The sequence below is a fragment of the Bos javanicus genome, chromosome 10 (assembly GCF_032452875.1).
Source record: "Bos javanicus breed banteng chromosome 10, ARS-OSU_banteng_1.0, whole genome shotgun sequence".
NCBI classification, from domain to species: Eukaryota; Metazoa; Chordata; class Mammalia; order Artiodactyla; family Bovidae; genus Bos; species Bos javanicus.
In genome coordinates this window covers 69,137,174-69,156,657 of record NC_083877.1, presented here as the reverse complement: position 1 = coordinate 69,156,657, position 19,484 = coordinate 69,137,174, and the positions used below count along the sequence as shown (strand labels likewise).

General features: G+C 34.0%; 1 protein-coding gene across 1 annotated transcript in view; it reads left to right on the top strand.

The window, feature by feature from the left end:
• Nucleotides 1–17,466, top strand: part of EXOC5 (exocyst complex component 5) — a 53,604-nt gene extending 36,138 nt beyond the window's left edge. Inside the window, exons 13-18 of the mRNA XM_061428991.1 lie at nucleotides 3,342–3,450; nucleotides 8,342–8,462; nucleotides 10,789–10,875; nucleotides 12,715–12,823; nucleotides 13,021–13,236; nucleotides 13,852–17,466. Of these exons, the coding sequence (XP_061284975.1) occupies nucleotides 3,342–3,450; nucleotides 8,342–8,462; nucleotides 10,789–10,875; nucleotides 12,715–12,823; nucleotides 13,021–13,236; nucleotides 13,852–14,040 (831 nt within the window). The 3' untranslated portion in view covers nucleotides 14,041–17,466. The remainder of the gene's footprint in view (nucleotides 1–3,341; nucleotides 3,451–8,341; nucleotides 8,463–10,788; nucleotides 10,876–12,714; nucleotides 12,824–13,020; nucleotides 13,237–13,851) is intronic.
• Nucleotides 17,467–19,484: the final 2,018 nt, after the last annotated feature.

Genomic DNA, 19,484 nt, shown 5'->3' with positions numbered 1-19,484 from the left:
TTTCCTTTATAGATTGTTATACAATATTGAGTATAGTTCCCTGTGCTATATAGTAGGTCATTGTTGGTTGTCTGTTTTATACATAGTTGTGTGTATATGTTAATCCCAGCCTCACAATTTATCCCTCCCCATCCCCTTTTTCCCTTTGGTAACCATATGTTTGTTTTCTGTGTCTGTGAGTCTCTTTCTGTTTTGAAAATAAGTTCATTTGTGTCTTCTTTTTCTTTTAGATTCTGCAAATAAGCTATATTGTGTGATGTTTGTCTTTATCTGACTTACTTCACTTAGTATGATAACCTCTAGTTCCATACACACACACATACATATACATACACTCGTATACATATATGTGTGTGCGTGTGCTTAGTTGGGTCCGATTCTTTGCAGTTCCACGAACTGTAGCCTACCAGGCTCCTCCGCAAGAATACTGGAGTGGGTTGCCATTTCCTACTCCAGGGGATCTTCCTGACCAGAGATGGAACCTGAGTCTCTTGCATTGCAGGCGGAGTCTTTACCACTTAGCCACCAGAGAAACCCTGTTTGATTAGGACCCATTTGTTTTTCATAGATGCTCTTTATCAGATTAAGGAAATTCTTTTATTCATAATTTTCTAGGTGTTTTTATAGGGATGGATATTAGGCTTTGTCAAATGCTTTTTTGTTGTTGTTATTCTGTTAATGTGAATTACGTTGATACATTTCCAAATGTTAACCTTGCATTCTTTTAATAAACTCCCCTTGGTCATCATGTATTGTCCTATTTATGTATTGTTGGATTAGGTTTACTAAACTTTTGTTTCTGTTTTTGTGTTTGTGTTCACAAAGGATATTGATTTATACATATTTTTTTCTCATAATGTCTTTGTAGCTTTGGTATCAAGGTAATGTTGGCCTCATAGAATGAGTTGGAAATATTCCTTCCTCTTTAATTTTCTAGAAGAGTTTGTGTAAAATTAGTGTTATATCTTCCTTAAATATTTGGTAGAACTTAGTGAAGTCTTTTGTGCCTGTAGTTTTTAAATTTGTGAGTATTTTTAGCTACAAATTCAACTTCTTTAGTAGATATGGAACTATTTTAGTTACCTATTTCTTTTAAAGTGAGCTTTGGTAGTTTGTGTCCTTTAAGATTTGTATATTTCACACAGATTGTTGAATTTTGGGGGATTAAGTTGTTCATGTTATTGTCTTATCCTTTTTTTTAATGTTCAGTTGATTTTTGTGTGTGTGTATGTGTTTTTTAATTGAAAAAAATTGTTTAAAGTTTTGTGTTAATTTCTGGTGTATAGCAAAGTGATCCAATTATGTATATATTATATATAATATGTGTATTCTTTTTCATTATAGGTCATTATAAGGTATTGAATATAGTTTGCTGTACTTTACACTATGACTTTCTTGTTTATTACATATATAGTAGCTTATTATCTTTTTAAAACCTGTTGAATCTATAGTGATGTCACCTATTCATTTTTGATGATTTGTGTCTTGTGTGTGTGATATAGGTTTATCAGTTTATTAGTTTCCCTGGGGAATCAGCTTTGGTATCATTGATTTTCCTGTTTTGTATTTCATGGATGTCCACTCTTTATTATTTCTTTTCCTTCTGCTTACCTGGGCTTCATTTGATCTTCTTTATCTAGTTTTTAAGGTGGAAGGTGAGATCAGTGATTAGAGACCCTTCTTATTTTCTGATATAAGGATTTAATCTTCTAACTTTCTCTTTAAGATACTGCTTTAGCTTCATACAATAAATTTTTATTTGTTGTGTTTATTTTCATTCAGTTCAAAATACTTTTAAATTTCCTTTTTGATTTCTGTTGACTGAAGAGTGGCTTAGAAGTATGTTATATCATTTCCAGATATTAGAGGATTTTTTAGATATCTTCTGTTAATGATTTCAGTTTGATTCTGTTGTGGATAGAGGATGTATTTTGTGTGATGTGAATCCATTTTAAATTTATTGAGACTTGTTTTTTAGCCCAGAATATGATCCATCTTGGTAAATGTTTTCTGAATACCTAAAGAAAATGTATATCCTAATGTTGGATAGCATGTTCTATGAATGTCATTTAGGTCCAATTGGTTAACAGTTATTTTTGTCTTGTATATCCTTACAACTTTTTCAGTCTACTTCTTCTTTCAATTATGCGTGAATATATGGATGTAGAGAGGAGGAATGTGGAAAATGGCTTGCTAAAGACATTTGTAAAGCATTGAACAAAGAAGGGAGGTGAGAGTTGTGGTAGAGAAGGGTAAAAGTTGGGGTAGTATTAAGACCAACAAGGGAATCAAGTAATACCAAACTCATAACTATAAGCAGTAGAGATTTAGAGAATTTAAAGTGGGTTATGCACTTTTAAACACCCAGCTGTATATATCAGATAACAAGCATTACTCTCAGAGGGAGCGTGAATAGAGACAACAAATAGGCAACAATCAATTGATTAATAATGTAGGCAGCAGTTACAAGAAGTTGAGAGGTTATTTTCCAACATTTTAAGAGGGATTTAATTTTCTCAGCATAACTACTAATGATTCTTTTACTAAGTAGTTAATCAGCAGCAACATCAACATCAAAATGAACATTTATTGTTGTGAACTTATGTGCCAGACACTAAGCTCAAAATATCTTACATGTATTTTCATACTTTATTTTCATCTCAAGGCTAGGATATAAGTACCATTAGTACTATTCCTACCTTACAGATGAAGAAATTGAGATTTGGTGGGGTTAAATAACATCTCAAGGGTTCACTCAATGGGAAGTGAGGAAGGTGGGATTGAACCTGACCTATTTTATAGTGTCTGTTATTGATTTTCCTGTCCCCACCCTCCAATAAAATGAAGAATCCTTTCTGGTTCTGAGTTTTACCAGAATAGCTTTTATTCAATAGGTGACTCTCAGACTTCTTTTACTATGACATTAAGAAAGGCATTTTACATGGCAGTTGAGTGTACTTTATTATATGTACTTATGTGTATGTTATGTTAGTGTGTATTTCTTTAAAACATACTTGGCTTTAATGTGTACCTTAGATTTTCTTTTCTATTGGTTCTCTCTCCTTTTCTTTCTTTCCTGTCACGGTTAACATGGATTGCAATCCAGGTCAGAAAACAGTAATCTTATTTAAGCTGGGAGAATTGTAGACAAATATGGAGCACTGTAACTATATGTATATAAGAAAGGCGTTTTGGGTGGGTGGAAGAGATTTAAGTTACCATTTGACACCAGAGCACTATATCTTATACAAAGTAGATTGCTTTAAAAAAAAAAAAAAAGTTGCCTTTTTTTTTTTAAAGGTAAACCTGAGGATTGATGTATTTGGTTTTTCTTTTTAAAGCTCTCTGATCCTTCTGATTTACCAAGGAATGCCTTTAGAATTTTTACCATTCTTGTGGAATTTTTATGTATTGAACATATTGATTATGCCTTGGAAACAGGACTTGCTGGTAAGAAAATTTATTTATATTATACTTCATCTTAAATTCCTTTGATCCTGTTTGGTTAAACTGTATGCATACTGTTATTTTATATATATTCATCTCAGTCAATGCAGCAAAATGCTTTTTGAACTTCCTGTAGTGCAAGGATTTGTCAGATGCTAAAAGCTATACAAAGACACAGTTCTCATGTTGCTTACATTGAGCAGGGCAGGATAAACTATATAAGTCACAGCAGTGTGTGGCAGACTGTAATACAATGCTGTAAGTTATTAAATGCCAAGGGGGCAGAAATGGAAATGATAGCAATTCTGCTTGAGACAGTTGAGTAATGTAAAGTTTGGAAAGGAAAATAAGCCTTATCAGTAAGCCTGGAAAGGAATAGATTCATATGAAATTTTTTCTTTTGTTTTTGGCCTTTTGAGTTTACTGATATTAATAAGATAATAATGACCTCTTCCCTAAATTCTAGTCCCATTAGTTCAGTTGCCTCCTTGACTTCTCTCATCTGTTCTGTGTACATCTCAAATTTAATGTATTCAAAATGAAACTCTTTATCTTCCATCTAAACTTCTTCCTTTCCCATGATTTCTCATGTCTTTAAAAGGCATTGCTATTTACTATTTACTGAAGCCCCAAACCCAGGAGTTGCCATAATTGTTCTTTTCATCAAACCTGAAAACCAGTCTGTCAGCAAATCCTGTCTATATACTGTCAAACATAACTCAAATTCTCCTACTTTTCTCCATCTCCATTGATACCAACTGATTTAAACATCATGATCTCCATCTGCTCCTAACTGATCTCTCTGTATGTTCTTACCTTTCCAAATAACTGACTCCATGTAACAGTCATGGTATAAATTTAAGGGTCTTAAATTTTTTTTGTTTAAGACATTTTAGTGGTTTCCTATTACACTTAGGGGGAAAACAGCAACAAACTCTTTACAAAAGCATAGTTTTGATCTGGCCTCCTCTTATATATTCATCCTCATCTCATCTGCATTTCCCTTCACTACCCCAGCCACTCTGGCCTTTATTCTTTTTCCTCACTCAGGTTCTTTGCACTTGGTGTCCCCCCCTCCCAACCCCCATTTCTTTTTCTTCAGCTCTTTTCATGTCTGGCTTTTCAGGCTTCTGATCTTAACTAAGGTACCACATTTTTAGAGAGTCTTTTGGTGATGGACCTAGCTAAAGTGACCCACTTCTCCCAGCCTAGTTACTCATTATTTCATCATTGAATTAACTTTTTTCATAGCACTTGTTACAATAAAATTTTCATGCATTGGTATTCGCCTCACTCATTGAACATATACTTAAGTGCTTATTCTTATGAACTTACATTCTTATGGAAAAGATTGACAAATGACTAGTAAGTACAGTGAATAAAAATAAAATTGAGTAAGAAATAGAGAATAGTAATGGGAGGTAGAATGGGGAATTCAGGGGGAAGAGGGCTTTTTTAAAAAGGATGGTCAAAGAAGGCCTCTGAGGAGACATGAATCAGCTGAATGAAGCGAAGGAATAAATTGAATATTTGGAGAAAGAGTATGTTAAGCAGAGAGAATAGCATGTAAGTTCTCGTGGTTAGGAATCTTATTTGTCTTAATTGCATTATAGTCTAGCACCTAGAAAGCTAGTGGAGGTAATGGAATTCCAGCTGAGCTAGTTCAGATCCTAAAAGATGATGCTGATAAAGTGCTGTACTCAATATGGCAGCAAATTTGGAAAATTCAGCAATTTTTGAAAATTCAGGTCAGTTTTCATCCCAATCCCAAAGAAAGGCAATGCCAAAGAATGTAAACTACTACACAATTGCACTCATCTCACACGCTAGCAAAGTAATGCTAAAAAATTCTCCAAGGGAGGCATTAGCAGTACGTGAACCAAGAAATTCCAGGTGTACAAGCTGGATTTAGAAAAGGCAGAGGAACCAGAGATCAAATTGCCAACATCTGTTGGATCATAGAAAAAGCAAGAGAATTCCAGAAAAACATCTACTTCTGCTTCATTGACTACATTAAAGCCTTTGACTGTGTTTGTTCCACAACAAACTGGAAAATTCTTAAGTCGGAATACAGGACCACCTTACCTGCCTCCTGAGGAATCTGTATGCAGGTCAAGAAGCAACAGTTAGAACTGAACATGGAACAGTGGACTGGTTCAAAATTGGGAAAGGAGTGTGTCAAGGCTGTATGTTGTCACCTTGCTTATTTAACTTACATACAGAGTACATTATGCGAAATGACGGGCTGGATGAAACAGAAGCTGAAATCAAGATTGCAAAGAGAAATATCAATAACCTCAGATATACAGATGACACCACCTTTATGGCAGAAAACGAAGAGAAACTAAAGAGCCTCATGATGAAAGTGAAAGAGTGAAAAAGCTGGCTTAAAACTCAACATTCAAAAAACCAAGATCATGGCATCCGGTCCCATCACTTCATGGGTCATAGATAGGGAAACAATGAAAACAGTGACAGACTTTATTTTCTTGGGCTCCAAAATCACTGCAGATGGTGACTGCAGCTATGAAATTAAAGGACACTTGTTCCTTGGAAGAAAAGCTATGACCAACCTAGACAGCATATTAAAAAGCAGAGACATTGCTTTACCGACAAAGAGCCATCTAGTCAAAACTATGGTTTTTTCAGTAGTCATGTATGAAGGTGAGAGTTGGACTATAAAGAAAGCTGAGCGCCGAAGAATTGATGCTTTTGAACCGTGGTGTTGGAGAAGACTCTTGAGGGTCCCTTGGACTGCAAGGAGATCCAACCAGTCAATCCTAAAGAAAATCAGTTCTGAGTATTCATTGGAAGGACGATGCTGTAGCTGAAGCTCCAATACTTGACCACCAGATGCAAAGAACTGACTCATTGAAAATGTCCTTGATGGTGGGAAGGATTGAAGCCAGGAGGAGAAGGGGATGACAGGATGAGATGGTTGGATGGCAACACCAACTTGATGGACATGAGTTTGAGCAAGCTCCGGGAGTTCGTGATGGACAGGGAATCCTGGTGTGCTGCAGTCCATGGGGTCACAAAGAGTTGGACATGACTGGGCAACTGAATTAAATTGAACTGAAGCTACTAGAAAGCACATAGCACATGCTCAAAAATGTTTGTGTGTAACATCTTTCTTTAAAGTTTCTAAGGTTGAAGCAAAATTACCTATAATCCAATAACCTTGTGGTTTATATTCCCCCTCCCCTGCTTTATTATTATTATTATTTTAACCTAGTTGCTCTCAGGATGTGCATAAACGTTTGTAGCCTGCTTGCCTCCCCTTCCCCCTTATAGCAGAAACTTGACATCAAGTATTTAACATTTGCAGTTTGCAAATAACCTAATGTGGTCATTTATATTGAGATAATATCTCCCTCAAAGATATGAAGATTAATGAAGATAATAAAAAAGTAACAAATTTGATTCCATATGGTATGAAGGATTTGTTCTTTTGTATGGAAGCCTAGCATCTTCATTTTAATAGCAGTATTCATAATTTGGAAGGGATTAGGAAATTTTCTGGTAGGATGAGAATATGCCTTCTGTTCCTATGCATTTTCTATGCGGCTGTAGTGAACTCTGTAGAACTTACCGTGTTTTCTTTCTTTTGAATTATTTTCTCTGGATAAAATTCTGGAACTAAAATTACCGGATCAAAGTGTATTGCAAATTTTAAAAATTTCGGTGCATATAAACAAACTGTTTTCCTAAGGATTTTTTTCCCCACTAATCTATACTGTTACTGGTGTATATGCTTATACCCATTTTTCTACCCTCACTGAATTTTCTATAAGAACTTTAATAATTTAGTAATTTAAAGACATACATAACTATTGCCTTATCATGTCTTTCATTAATAGCTGGGATTAGTATTTAATACATACGGGTATATTGACTACTTTTTTCTCTTGTAAGTTTGTGTTGGAGACTTTAGTTTTCTTGCCAGTTGTGATTTTGTCATTTGTGGGAAAATAAAAACATTGTTTTAAAACTTTGGGGAAAAAAATCATCCTTCTGTAAAGAACTCTAGGTATTAAACTTTTAATTCTCATTTTCTCTCAATATTTCTCCTGGTCCTTTATGCCTTTTAATTTTAGCTAGGAACATAAATGTCTATGGTTAGTAGGCACCTTGGAATTTAACTATTACTCTTTTGCAAAAGAGGAAACTGAAATCTGAAGAGGTCAGCTGTTTGTTTTGCGGTCAGAATGTGAAGTGGCTTGAATACAATGGTGAAAATCAGGAATTTATTTTGTTGACAGTGAGGAGTCTTTGAATATTTTTGAGGAAATGATAGATAGAGAACATAGTGAAATATGTTAAGTACCTTACTCTGGCCACAAGATACAGCATAAAAGATTAGGAAATTTGAACTAATAAGAAAATTATTTTACCTGTTATCAGAGGTAATGAGGCCTGCTGCTAAGTCACTTCAGTCGTGTCCGACTCTGTGCGACCCCATAGACGGTAGCCCACCAGGCTCCCCCATCCCTGGGATTCTCCAGGCAAGAATACTGGAGTGGGTTGCCATTTCCTTCTCCAACAATGAGGCCTGGTTATAAGAAAAATGGTATTAATAGAAGTGTGTTCATGGTTCATGTGAATCTTTAGGCACAAGAAGGTGGGGAAGGAGAAGGTATAGTCCAAGATGATTCACTTACAAGTTTAGTCTTTGATTTATCTCAGCAAACAATGAAGACTTGAGTATATGGTGAAAATTTGGCATTAAAACTTTGGTATTAACGAGCTTAATTTTATTTTTTGTCCACAAAAATTATTGCTGACTTATTGAAACAGCAGTTCTTTTTTATGCATGTTATCCACATTCTTTTTTCTGTTGCCTAGATGAATTTCTTTAATATGATTCTAACATATACATGCCTTCCAACTTTAGGAATTCCTTCTTCAGATTCTAAGAATGCAAATCTCTATTTTTTGGATGTTGTGCACCAGGCCAATACTATTTTTCATCTTTTTGACAAGCAGTTTAATGATCACCTTATGCCACTAATAAGGTTAGTCAAATTGTCTGATTTTCATTGGTATTTCAAAGAATACTATAATATTCTACTTTATGTTAAATTTTAAAGGTAATATCTGTTCACTGAAACATCAAACAGGGCAGGAGGGTGTGAAATAAGCAACCTAGTTGCCCTCAGGGTGTATGTAAGCATTTGTAACCTGCTTCTTTCCTCCCCTTCATCTCTGACAGCAGAAATTTGACATCAAGTATTTAACATTTACCATTTGCAAATAATGTAGTGTGGTAATTTGTATGGAAATAATAATATCTATCTCAAAGATGTGAAGTTTAAAGAAAAATTTTAAAAAGTAACATAAACTCTTCCTTGCCTTCTGTATTCTCTTCCTTCTGTGGTATTAATTTTGTTTTATTTGAAAACACTGTGTCATAAACCTAAATCTGTATGAAAGGTGACTTCTAGCTTGTTCCCACTTGTTATAATGAAGACGTGCAGTAACAATTTTATGCCATCAGTAGGACAAGTTTTGATGAGATATTAAATAAGATTTGGTTTATATCTTCCTGTCAATTTATGTGAACTTTTGAAGCATATGAGAATTATGTGAAGTAGTGTGTATGTGAGCATGCTTTATAAAATTGTATGTGTAGTACTGTCATAAGAGGAAAAATATTCATATAAAAGATAAAATTCTAGACATTTTTTATAAACATTGATATACCAAGTAATTATTAGTCTAGAATTGATCTCAAAGATAAAGATTACTTGTGATCTCTGAATCACATTTTGAAAGGAAATTTACTTTTTAACGAGGTCTAATGCCAACATCTGCTGGATCATCAAAAAAGCAAGAGAGTTCCAGAAAAACTCTATTTCTGCTTTATTGACTATGCCAAAGCCTTTGACTGTGTGGATCACAATAAACTGGAAAATTCTGAAAGAGATGGGAATACCAGACCACCTGACCTGCCTCTTGAGAAATCTGTATGCAGGTCAGGAAGCAACAGTTAGAACTGGACATGGAACAACAGACTGGTTCCAAATAGGAAAAGGAGTACATCAAGGCTGTATGTTGTCACCCTGCTTATTTAACTTATATGCAGAGTACATCATGAGAAACGCTGGACTGGATGAAGCACAAGCTGGAATCAAGATTGCCAGGAGAAATATCAATAACCTCAGATAAGCAGATGACACCACCCTTATGGCAGAAAGTGAAGAGGAGCTAAAGAGCCTCTTGATGAAAGTGTAAGTGGAGAGTGAAAAAGCTGGCTTAAAGCTCAATATTCAGAAAACGAAGATTATGGCATCCGGTCCCATCACTTCATGGGAAATAGATGGGGAAACAGTGGAAGCAGTGTCAGACATTATTTTTTGGGGCTCCAAAATCACTGCAGATGGTGATTGCAACCATGAAATTAAAAGACGCTTACTCCTTGGAAGGAAAGTTATGACCAACCTAGATAGCATATTCAAAAGCAGAGACATTACTTTGCCAACAGAGGTCCATCTAGTCACTAGGCTATGGTTTTTCCAGTGGTCATGTTTGGATGTGAGAGTTGGACTGTGAAGAAAGCTGAGCGCCAAAGAATTGGTGCTTTTGAACTGTGGTGTTGAAGAAGACTCTTGAGAGTCCCTTGGACTGCAAGGAGACCCAACCAGTCCATTCTAAAGGACATCAGTCCTGGGTGTTCTTTGAAAGGAATGATGCTAAAGCTGAAACTCCAATACTTTGGCTACCTCATGCGAAGAGTTGACTCATTGGAAAAGACTCTGATGCTGGGAGGGATTGGGGGCAAGAGGAGAAGGGGATGACAGAGGATGAAATGGCTGGATGGCATCACTGACTCAATGGACGTGAGTTTGAGTGAACTCCGGGAGTTGGTGATGGACAGGGAGGTCTGGTGTGCTGCGATTCATGGGGTTGGTTTTTAATATAGGAAAGCTAAATACAACTGGATTGAGTGTTAGTCTACAAATTTTAATTAATGTAATTTACTATAGTTTCAAGAGCCTGTTATTTTTCTTACTAGTACACCAGAAATGTAATTAAAAAGGAAACCAAATAATTCCAAAATCATGTTTATATTCTAAAGGGATAGCTCCTCAGAGATGAAAATAATAAATCTAAATCCTCCTGTTTTAAATGATAAATTTTTCCTATCATGACTATTGTAATGAATTGAGTGTAGTGAATACTAAATAATTACTGTTCATATGCTGCTTGGATTTGGAAGCAAATTAAAATTAAGTGTGTGTATGTGTGTCTAGGTATGTAACAATAAGCAGGAATTGTGAAAACTTTTAGAATTCTAAGGTTACTAATATGATTTTTATTCCCCCTTTAAACATTCAATAGCTCTTCTCCTAAATTATCTGAATGCCTTCAGAAAAAAAAAGAAATAATTGAACAGATGGAGATGAAATTGGATACTGGCATTGATAGGCAAGTTTTTAGTTTTACTACTTCTCTTGCTTTTATTTGTAAAAACACCATTATAACAACATGAAAAATATTTTCAGACAAGAAAAAAGTCTATTTGAATTCCACTATCCTGCTATAATGTTTGATTTTATTTTTACATATTTATTTCATCCTAATAATGTCATTTTATTGGATTCCAGATTTATTATTTATGGAAGTCAGCAGGTTTAGATTAACTTTAGACCAATTCAATTTGAAAATCTTTTTTTTTTTTTTTTGTAAATGCTGCTGTAGACACTGTCTCTCTCTGTCCCCATCCTCCCTCTCTCTCCCCATCTCTCCCTGCCTCCCTCCCTTCCCTTTCCCTCTTCCTCTTCCTCTCTCCAGACTCCTTAAAAATAGTATGTAAGCCAGAAGATTTCAGGCTTATATCTGAAATGCATTGAATTAATATACCAGTTTTTAAAAGTAACTTCCATTGAGTGAAAACTGTACATTTGAAAATTTTTTTGATGTTTATTTTAGTTAATTACCTGTTCATAATATGGAGTGGTGGATTCTGTCTTTTGAGATGATAGTGGACATATGTTGCTGATGATAGTCATCTATTTATCAAGCATTTATCAGGCATTTGCTATATGCTTGGCACAATACAAGGATCTTTACCTGTATAATTTCATTAGCCTGCAATGCAGGAAACCCAGGTTTGGTCCCTGGTTTAGGAAGATCCCCTGGAGAAGGAAATGGCAAACCACTCCAGTATACTTGCCTGAGAAATCCTATGGACTAGGAGCCTGGAGAGCTGCAGTCCATGGTTTGCAAAGAGTTGGACACGACTGGGTGATTATTACTTTCACTTTCTTTCACTGGCACAGTACAAGGATCTTTACTTGTATAATTTCATTTAAGTAAGAAATACCATTTCCATTTTACAGATGAGGAAGTGAAGGCTTAAAGAAATGAAGTAGTTTGCTAGAGATCATACAGTTAATGCTGGTAGAACTGGAACTCAAATTCTAAAGCCCATGCTACCAGGTTTGGGCATATTTTTACTTCCTGTAATTGTCTTTTCTCTTCCATTCAAGAAGACATAAACGAATATAAGTTACTTATAGGAACTCTAGCTCTAAATATCTTTGCCTTTTGCCAATCTATCCTTTACAGCTTTGTTTATTCTTGCCAATCTGTCCTTTCCCAGCTTTGTTTTATTCACTGTTAATGCTTAGATTGCTTGTTCTGTATCTTTAATTACTCCCTCATAATTACCCTAAAATTTATTTCCTTTGATCATAACTATCTTACAGATCCTAAACTCTGGATTAATGCAGATTCTGTTATTCTGATAACTGGATGGCTTATTGCTGTTGGAAAATGTCACAAAACTCAGACATTGTTCGTTGCATTACAAACTCATACTTCATTTCTCAACTGGGCCTTCAGTACCACTTACTCAGCCTCCTGCTTATCCTTAGACTGTGAAACTTGGGTTCTTCTCACCTGTTCTTCCAAACTTTGGCCATTCCTTATAAGTTGTTCTATCTTACTCCCTTCCTAAGCATTCTCCAAATATACTTGTGAAGGAAATGAATTAGTGACAGTCTTCTAAGATCTTTAAGATTTCTTTAAATAAAGTAATGGACAAATGAATCTTTGCCCTGTGTTTTGAGCAGGAAGCTAATAAAACTAAGATTTCTTTGCTATCAAGATCTAGAATTTACTTGTTTTAAAATCTGAAGTATACCAATAGTAAAATAGTTTTATGGTGACATGAAATTAAATAATTTAAATTTAATTTAGAATAAATAATATAAATTAAAGTAAATTAAATGGATCAAATACATGGTATTCTCAATTCTCTAGGACATTAAATTGTATGATTGGACAAATGAAGCATATCTTGGCTGCAGAACAAAAGAAAACAGATTTTAAGCCAGAAGATGAAAACAATGTTTTGATTCAGTATACTAATGTGAGTAAAATGATTTAATATGCTAGTAAGAATATCTGCCTTATTTGTACTCTTATTAACATTTCATTGATGTATCTTATTATGCTCCAAGTGTTTTTTTTTTTAATTCTTAGAGATTAATGAGAAATTATATGTATTTTCTCCTTAGCTAAGCTGATACATATTTCTGTGTAATAAGTGTAGAAAAAATTTTACAGGCCTGTGTTAAAGTCTGTGCTTACGTAAGAAAACAAGTGGAGAAGATTAAAAATTCCATGGATGGGAAGAATGTGGATACAGTTTTGATGGAACTTGGAGTACGTTTTCATCGACTTATTTTTGAGCATCTTCAACAATATTCCTATAGCTGTATGGGTGGCATGTTAGCAATTTGTGATGTAGCTGAGTATAGGAAGTGTGCCAAAGACTTCAAGGTATGTATTCACAAATATCAAACTTGTAAATAAGTTCAAGAACATAAGTCAGATCATAAAAATGTATACTGACATAATCATTAGCGGAAAGTTTATAACTTTTGTCGATACTGTAACGAGACAGATCTGATATTTCCTAAGTGAAAAAGTATTATTCCAGTCAGTATTAACACATTTTTGCTTTGAGCTTTTAGAAAATGCTGTATTTTAGTTCCATAGTCCAGATGACCTTATTAATGCCCATAACTAATGCTGTATATCATATATCAAGAAAATATGTTCTTTCTTCATGTATATCTCTCTGAAATTAGTCCACCCAATGTTTAAATTATTTAAAAAAGCTGTAAATTAATGATAATTAGTTCTGCTTTACAAAAGTATAAATGATTATTACTATTTGAGTAAATAGGCACAGTATGAATCTTTTCAAAAAGATTATGTTGAGTTTATATAATGTCTGAAATATTTGAGTTTTTTAACACTTCGGTAGCTTTTAAAAATTCTAACATTGAACTCTTTAACATTAGTTAAGTCCTGATAGTACATAAGTGAGAAGAATTTACAAACTGATTATAAAACTAGAAATATTTTTTTCCTTCTCTTACCTCAATTCAGATTCCTCTGGTATTACAGCTTTTTGATACTCTGCATGCACTTTGCAATCTTCTGGTAGTAAACCCAGATAATTTAAAGCAAGTCTGCTCAGGAGAACAACTTGCTAATCTGGACAAGAACATTCTTCACTCCTTCGTACAACTTCGTGCTGACTATAGATCTGCCCGCCTTGCTCGACATTTCAGCTGAGGTTGAATTTACAAGGGAAATGTGTTGTACTCCAGCAAGCCTTGGTTGATAGAAAGCACAGAAGGTTTCTTATGACACAGCCAACATTTTATTGAAAAATGACTGTTTGGAAAAACAGCAGCCATACTTACCCTTGAGGTTTTATTTGAAATTTGGACAATACTAAGAATATTTTGCTTTTTCCTTAAGTTTTACTTCCATTTCTGAACTTATATAAATTTCAAACTCTGTAAAGCTGTATGTCATTGTTTTCATCCTGGAAAATGTTGATGTCAGAAGGTAAATGAGATTGTTACCAGTATTCTAGTTCATGTTCTTTAACATAGTCCATTGGGAAATTTCAGCTTCCTGTTTTGCACTAATGTTGGGTAAAATACAGCAAGACTCATTTATTATTTATCAATTTTCAATGACCTTTTCAGCACTGGTAATTGTTAATCAGATTATTTTTAAGTTTTCCTGGAGAACTTTTTACCTATTTCAAAGGTTGAAAATTGGGCATAATTTCTGTAGTTGGTTCATTGAATTTTTTCTGAGGTACAACAGTAATACTATTCCAAAAAAAATGTTATAAATAAAACTAAAATGAAATACATTTTATGTAGGTATTAGTGGTGGATCGAAATACATCTGCTTTCTGGGTAAAAGGAAAAATAAAAGTTTACAGTTTCTTATTTGGTAAACAGGATTTAAGCCAGTGCTAGCAAGAAATTAATAAAGCTACCTTATTTTATATTTCACTTAAGATAAAGTAGAGGGAGTTAACTAAAGGACCATATTTATTCATTATTTTAATATTATAAGGGAAGTAAAAAAGTGAGGTATAGACTAAATGGTGCATATGAGAATTATTGGCAGTGTTTAGCAGCAATGCAATCCTTTAAGATTTTTATCCTTATGCTAAACTGAAATAAGATGGAATGGCTAAACATGCAGGTAGTCTTCTATTCTAAGAGGAATTGGAAATTGATAGTCAGCATTATATTCTAGTCCAGAGATGAACTTTGTAAGGACTAGTAGTTTTTAAATATATAGTGTCTGTCATTATCTTTTTCAAGGCATTTCTGAAGTGATTCCTACTGAGTGTAGTTAATTGAATTGGCTTAATATGGTGACATAATACATCACTTATAAAATTTTAAATATCAAGTGGAAATTTTAAAAAATTGTTAACTATAAACTTTCTCTGCAAGAATGCGTTCTTAGCTGTATGTAGTGTTTCAGCTTCCATTGTATTATTCATAGTCTTCCAGGAACAGATAAACTTCAATGTTTGACTCATTTTTGGCTTTTCTTTTTCCTCTAATATAGGCTTTTTGGCCTAATTTTGGAAAACTACATTTAAGAATATGTTTCTGAATGTTCAACTTTACTGAAACTTCCAGGTCCAGAGTGAGCTAGCTACTGTTTAAGTTACTTTTAACTGAATTTTCCTCATTTTCTGTTTAGCCCAGTGTTATCAAGGTAAGCAAGAGAAATAAAGTATGCCAACATTTATCAAAGCATTTTAGGAAATTGTGGCAGCTTTGGAAGGCTGTCTAGTTTTCTATTCCTTAGCCAAAGGAAAGCCAGAACAGGTTTGGATGTTAGAGAAAGTCATGTGCTGTACTGTTGCCATTTTAGAAAGCTCTGATGTGAATTCAGATTATACCTCTGTTACTTAAAGCCAACAGTTTTAAAGCAGTAGTTTTACTGGCCATTTGAACTCTTTGTACAGTGTCAATTTGTTTTTAAAAAAAAGGGAAAAAATATCAAATAAAACATGAGAGAACATTATAAGACTTCCACATCAGAGAAGTGTTTCAAATTATTTCGTTTGGATTAATTTTTTAAATGTAAAGCATATATTTGTTGCTTAGCTCTTTTGTTAATTTTTATTTTTATATTTGAGTTCTGTGCAGTATTTTCCATTATGACCATTGACAGGACACTAACAAAGAAAACTCATAAGTGAATACTTAATTTAGAAGTGTTAACATTATTGCTCAATAAACAAATTCCCTGTAGTTGTTTTTTTATTTCACTCCATTTTTACATTTTGAAGACATCATACTGAATTTTATAAATTATTTTTTATTGAATTTTTAAGATGTTCCTTATTTTTCATGGCATTGGTTTTCTCATTTCCTTTTTAAGCAGAAAAATACTTGACTATATAATCAAAATTAGGAACAAAAAATTTCTCTAAGAAAAAAATTGATTGTATAAAACAGTGTGCATTCTTTGGATTTGTTATATTTGATTTTTAAAGTAGTTTTCATATTAGTGGACAGTATGAAATTTTGCCCCAAATATATATGACTCAAAAGAGATGATAGATAAGTAAAATGTCTTCATATGCATATGGTAAAATTTTAGGTAGTGATAAAGGAGCTTTGTACATTAGTAACTTTAGCCAGCATTTGAATAAGGAGAATCTTCATAATTTTCCAGTTTCACATGAGCTAACATGCAATGTTTATATAATATTTTGAAGTTAAAAATATGCTCTTAAACACTGCATTTTTAGAATATGCAGAAACACTCAAGAAAAAGCTTGCGTGTATTATGTTTTCATAAAATGATACAGAAAGTGAAATACAGAATGCAGGTGATATTGAAAATGACAGCTAACCAAAGTAGATGAATACTTCTTATGAGGAATTATTACATAATGGCTGGATGCATCCTTAGACAGTTGGCTATCTGGCTATTCTAAGACAATTATTAGTAGCCTCATTTTGAGTACCACCATTGTTGCAAATCCCTAGCACCTTTCTTCTTTTAAAGAGAGCTTCTAAGTAAGTTAATTTATGGTATAGTTTAGACTATCTCTTTTCTCTTTCACTTGAAATATTTCACATCATAAAATAATTTAATTATCACCCAGTAGATAGATTCAAAGTGGAGAATTTGCTGCTTCCTTAAAATGCCTTTTGCTCATCTATGATGATGAGTATTTACATCTAGCAAGATAAAGAGATTTTTGTTCCTGAAATGCCAGAAAACCTGTTAAGGTGGTCATGTTTATATATTTCCTAAGGCATGCTTGAACTGCATGTGAGAGTCAGGTTTCCTGGGTGTGTGATTTGTTAGTGACTTCAAAAACTCACATCTTGGAGTTTGAAATGCTTTTTTTTTTTTTAATGCAGAGATATTCTGTGTATTACTCTTATTTGCCCTTTGACTCAGAAGTGTGAGATGTTTTCTAGAAGCATAATTTCTAGTGGAGAATTTGACATACAAAGCATTGTGTGTTTTCATCCAATTAGTTTAGCTGTATTCAGTTCTCTGGTACTTCTCTTTGCTTGAGAAAGTCTGTCCTGAAATACATTGTGTACTTTGGAGGAAAAGAACCAGTCCATATTGTTACTTTAAGTAATTCTACATAAACTAAAAACAGCCTTTAAAAAATTTTGATGCATAATAAAGGTAATTATAGCTATATTTATTGACTCAAGTCCTGTGCATTGTGCTAAGCCCTTTGCATACGTTATTTCATTTGGTTTCAAAGCAGCCCTAAGAGCAGAGTACTGTTATCTCCATTTGAAGTTACCCATTCCCCAGAAAGTTTTAAGTAGATCTGCTCAAGGTCTGTAGCTAAGTAAAAGGCTCAGATTGAAACCCGAATCATTCTCGCTCTTTGTGTTCTGTACACTTTTCTCCTTGCTACTGCTGAGTCACTTCAGTCGTGTCTGACTCTATGCGACCCTGGGTCCTTTAGTTTGATGGGCTCATTAGTTTTGCTTAATCTTTCCTTTCATCCAATATTTGGTTCTCATTATAGTGTTTAGATTATGAAATTGAGATACAGAGCTAATAACTAATTTACTGTGAGACTTGTTTTTAATGTGTCCATTGTGTGGTCATACTTTTAAAATTTGGTTTTAAAATTTTATAAGTGGTCATGCAATTTAATTGAATATTAAGTTTGTGCCTACTAGAAATCTTTTCTTCAAAAAGTTCTTTAGTATTATTTTGTATAATCATAGTGCTACTTGAGTTATAATTTTTGCAATAGAATTCAGATATTTTGTGCCATATTTTGTAACAGGGGTGAACGACAATTCCACCTTTAAAGATATGAAGAAATCAGTATTTCTGCCTTCAGAAACAAACTATTTTAATGTCGTAAGTTTGCCAGTTCTGTTGATCATTTAGTGCACTGGTAGTCTTAAAATAGCTAATGCTAGAGTGAAAACATAAGAGAAAAATGTACTAGCAGTGTATTAGCAATAGGCTATCATTTTCATGTAATCAAATATTGCATATTTAATCTTTTTAAAATTGCCTTAACTCTTAACTTTTATTCTCACTACTGATCCGTCTTTCTCTTTTCTAATTTAATGGGAGAAACAACCCTCAAGTGTATGTAGAAGAGAAATCTGACACATTAGAAAATAAGAATTTTAATTGGTGATTTGAAGCAGCTAGGTTGGTAACCCTGGGCTTAAAAAGACTGATATTTTTAAACGAGGCCCTGTACACTTTTGGGGCTTCCCTTGTGGCTCATCTGGTAAAGAATCTGCCTGCAATGCAGGAGACCTGGGTTCGATCCCTGGGTTGAGAATATCCCCTGGAGAAGGGAAAGGTTACCCACTCCAGTATTCTGGCCTGGAGAATTACATGGACTGTGTAGTCCATGGGGTTGCAAAGAGTCAGACTTGATTGAGTGATTGGCACTTTCACTATATTTTTGGGCTTACCCTGGTGGCTCAGACAGTGAAGAAACTGCCTGTAATGTAGAAGACCTGGGTTTGATCCCTGGTTTAGAAAGATCCCCTGGAGAAGGAAATGGCAACTTACTCCAGTATTCTTGCCTAGAGAATCCCAAGGACAGAGGGCCCTGACAGGTAGCAGTCGATGGGGTCTCAAAGAGTCAGACATGACTAAGCGACGAACACTTTTTTCTCTGTATACTTGAACATTGTTATCTGGGAGGTAATGCTAAACTTCAGTTCTTATAATTAATAACACTTTTGTGGGGGAGAGACAAGTAATTAACCATACTTGCTCATTTCCTAAGTGGTTTAGAAGGTTGCTATCTGCCTCACCGTACATACGAAGCCAATTGAAATATGAATATATCACAGTCATACTTCAAACAGCAAACAAGCTCAGAGGAAAGTCATTTATTCAGAAGGCATAGATTTGTGCTAGACAGCAGTGATGCATTACAAATATATAATTATTTTCACTAATATTTGAGCAGGTGGAATGGATTAGAACATGGTCAACATTATGCTGCTGATAACATGTATTTTTCTATATTAATATGTACTGTGCAACATGTATTAAAATTGTCAATAATTCATTTTAGCTGAGATACTAATATTTATATTACTGTGTTGAAGAGACAGTATCCAACTGAGCTACTTTTAATTTAAAAGTCTAAAACTGTAATTAAGTTTACTTTCAAAAACCACTTAAATTACTTTATAGTCACTGGAAGGTCAATAAAACAT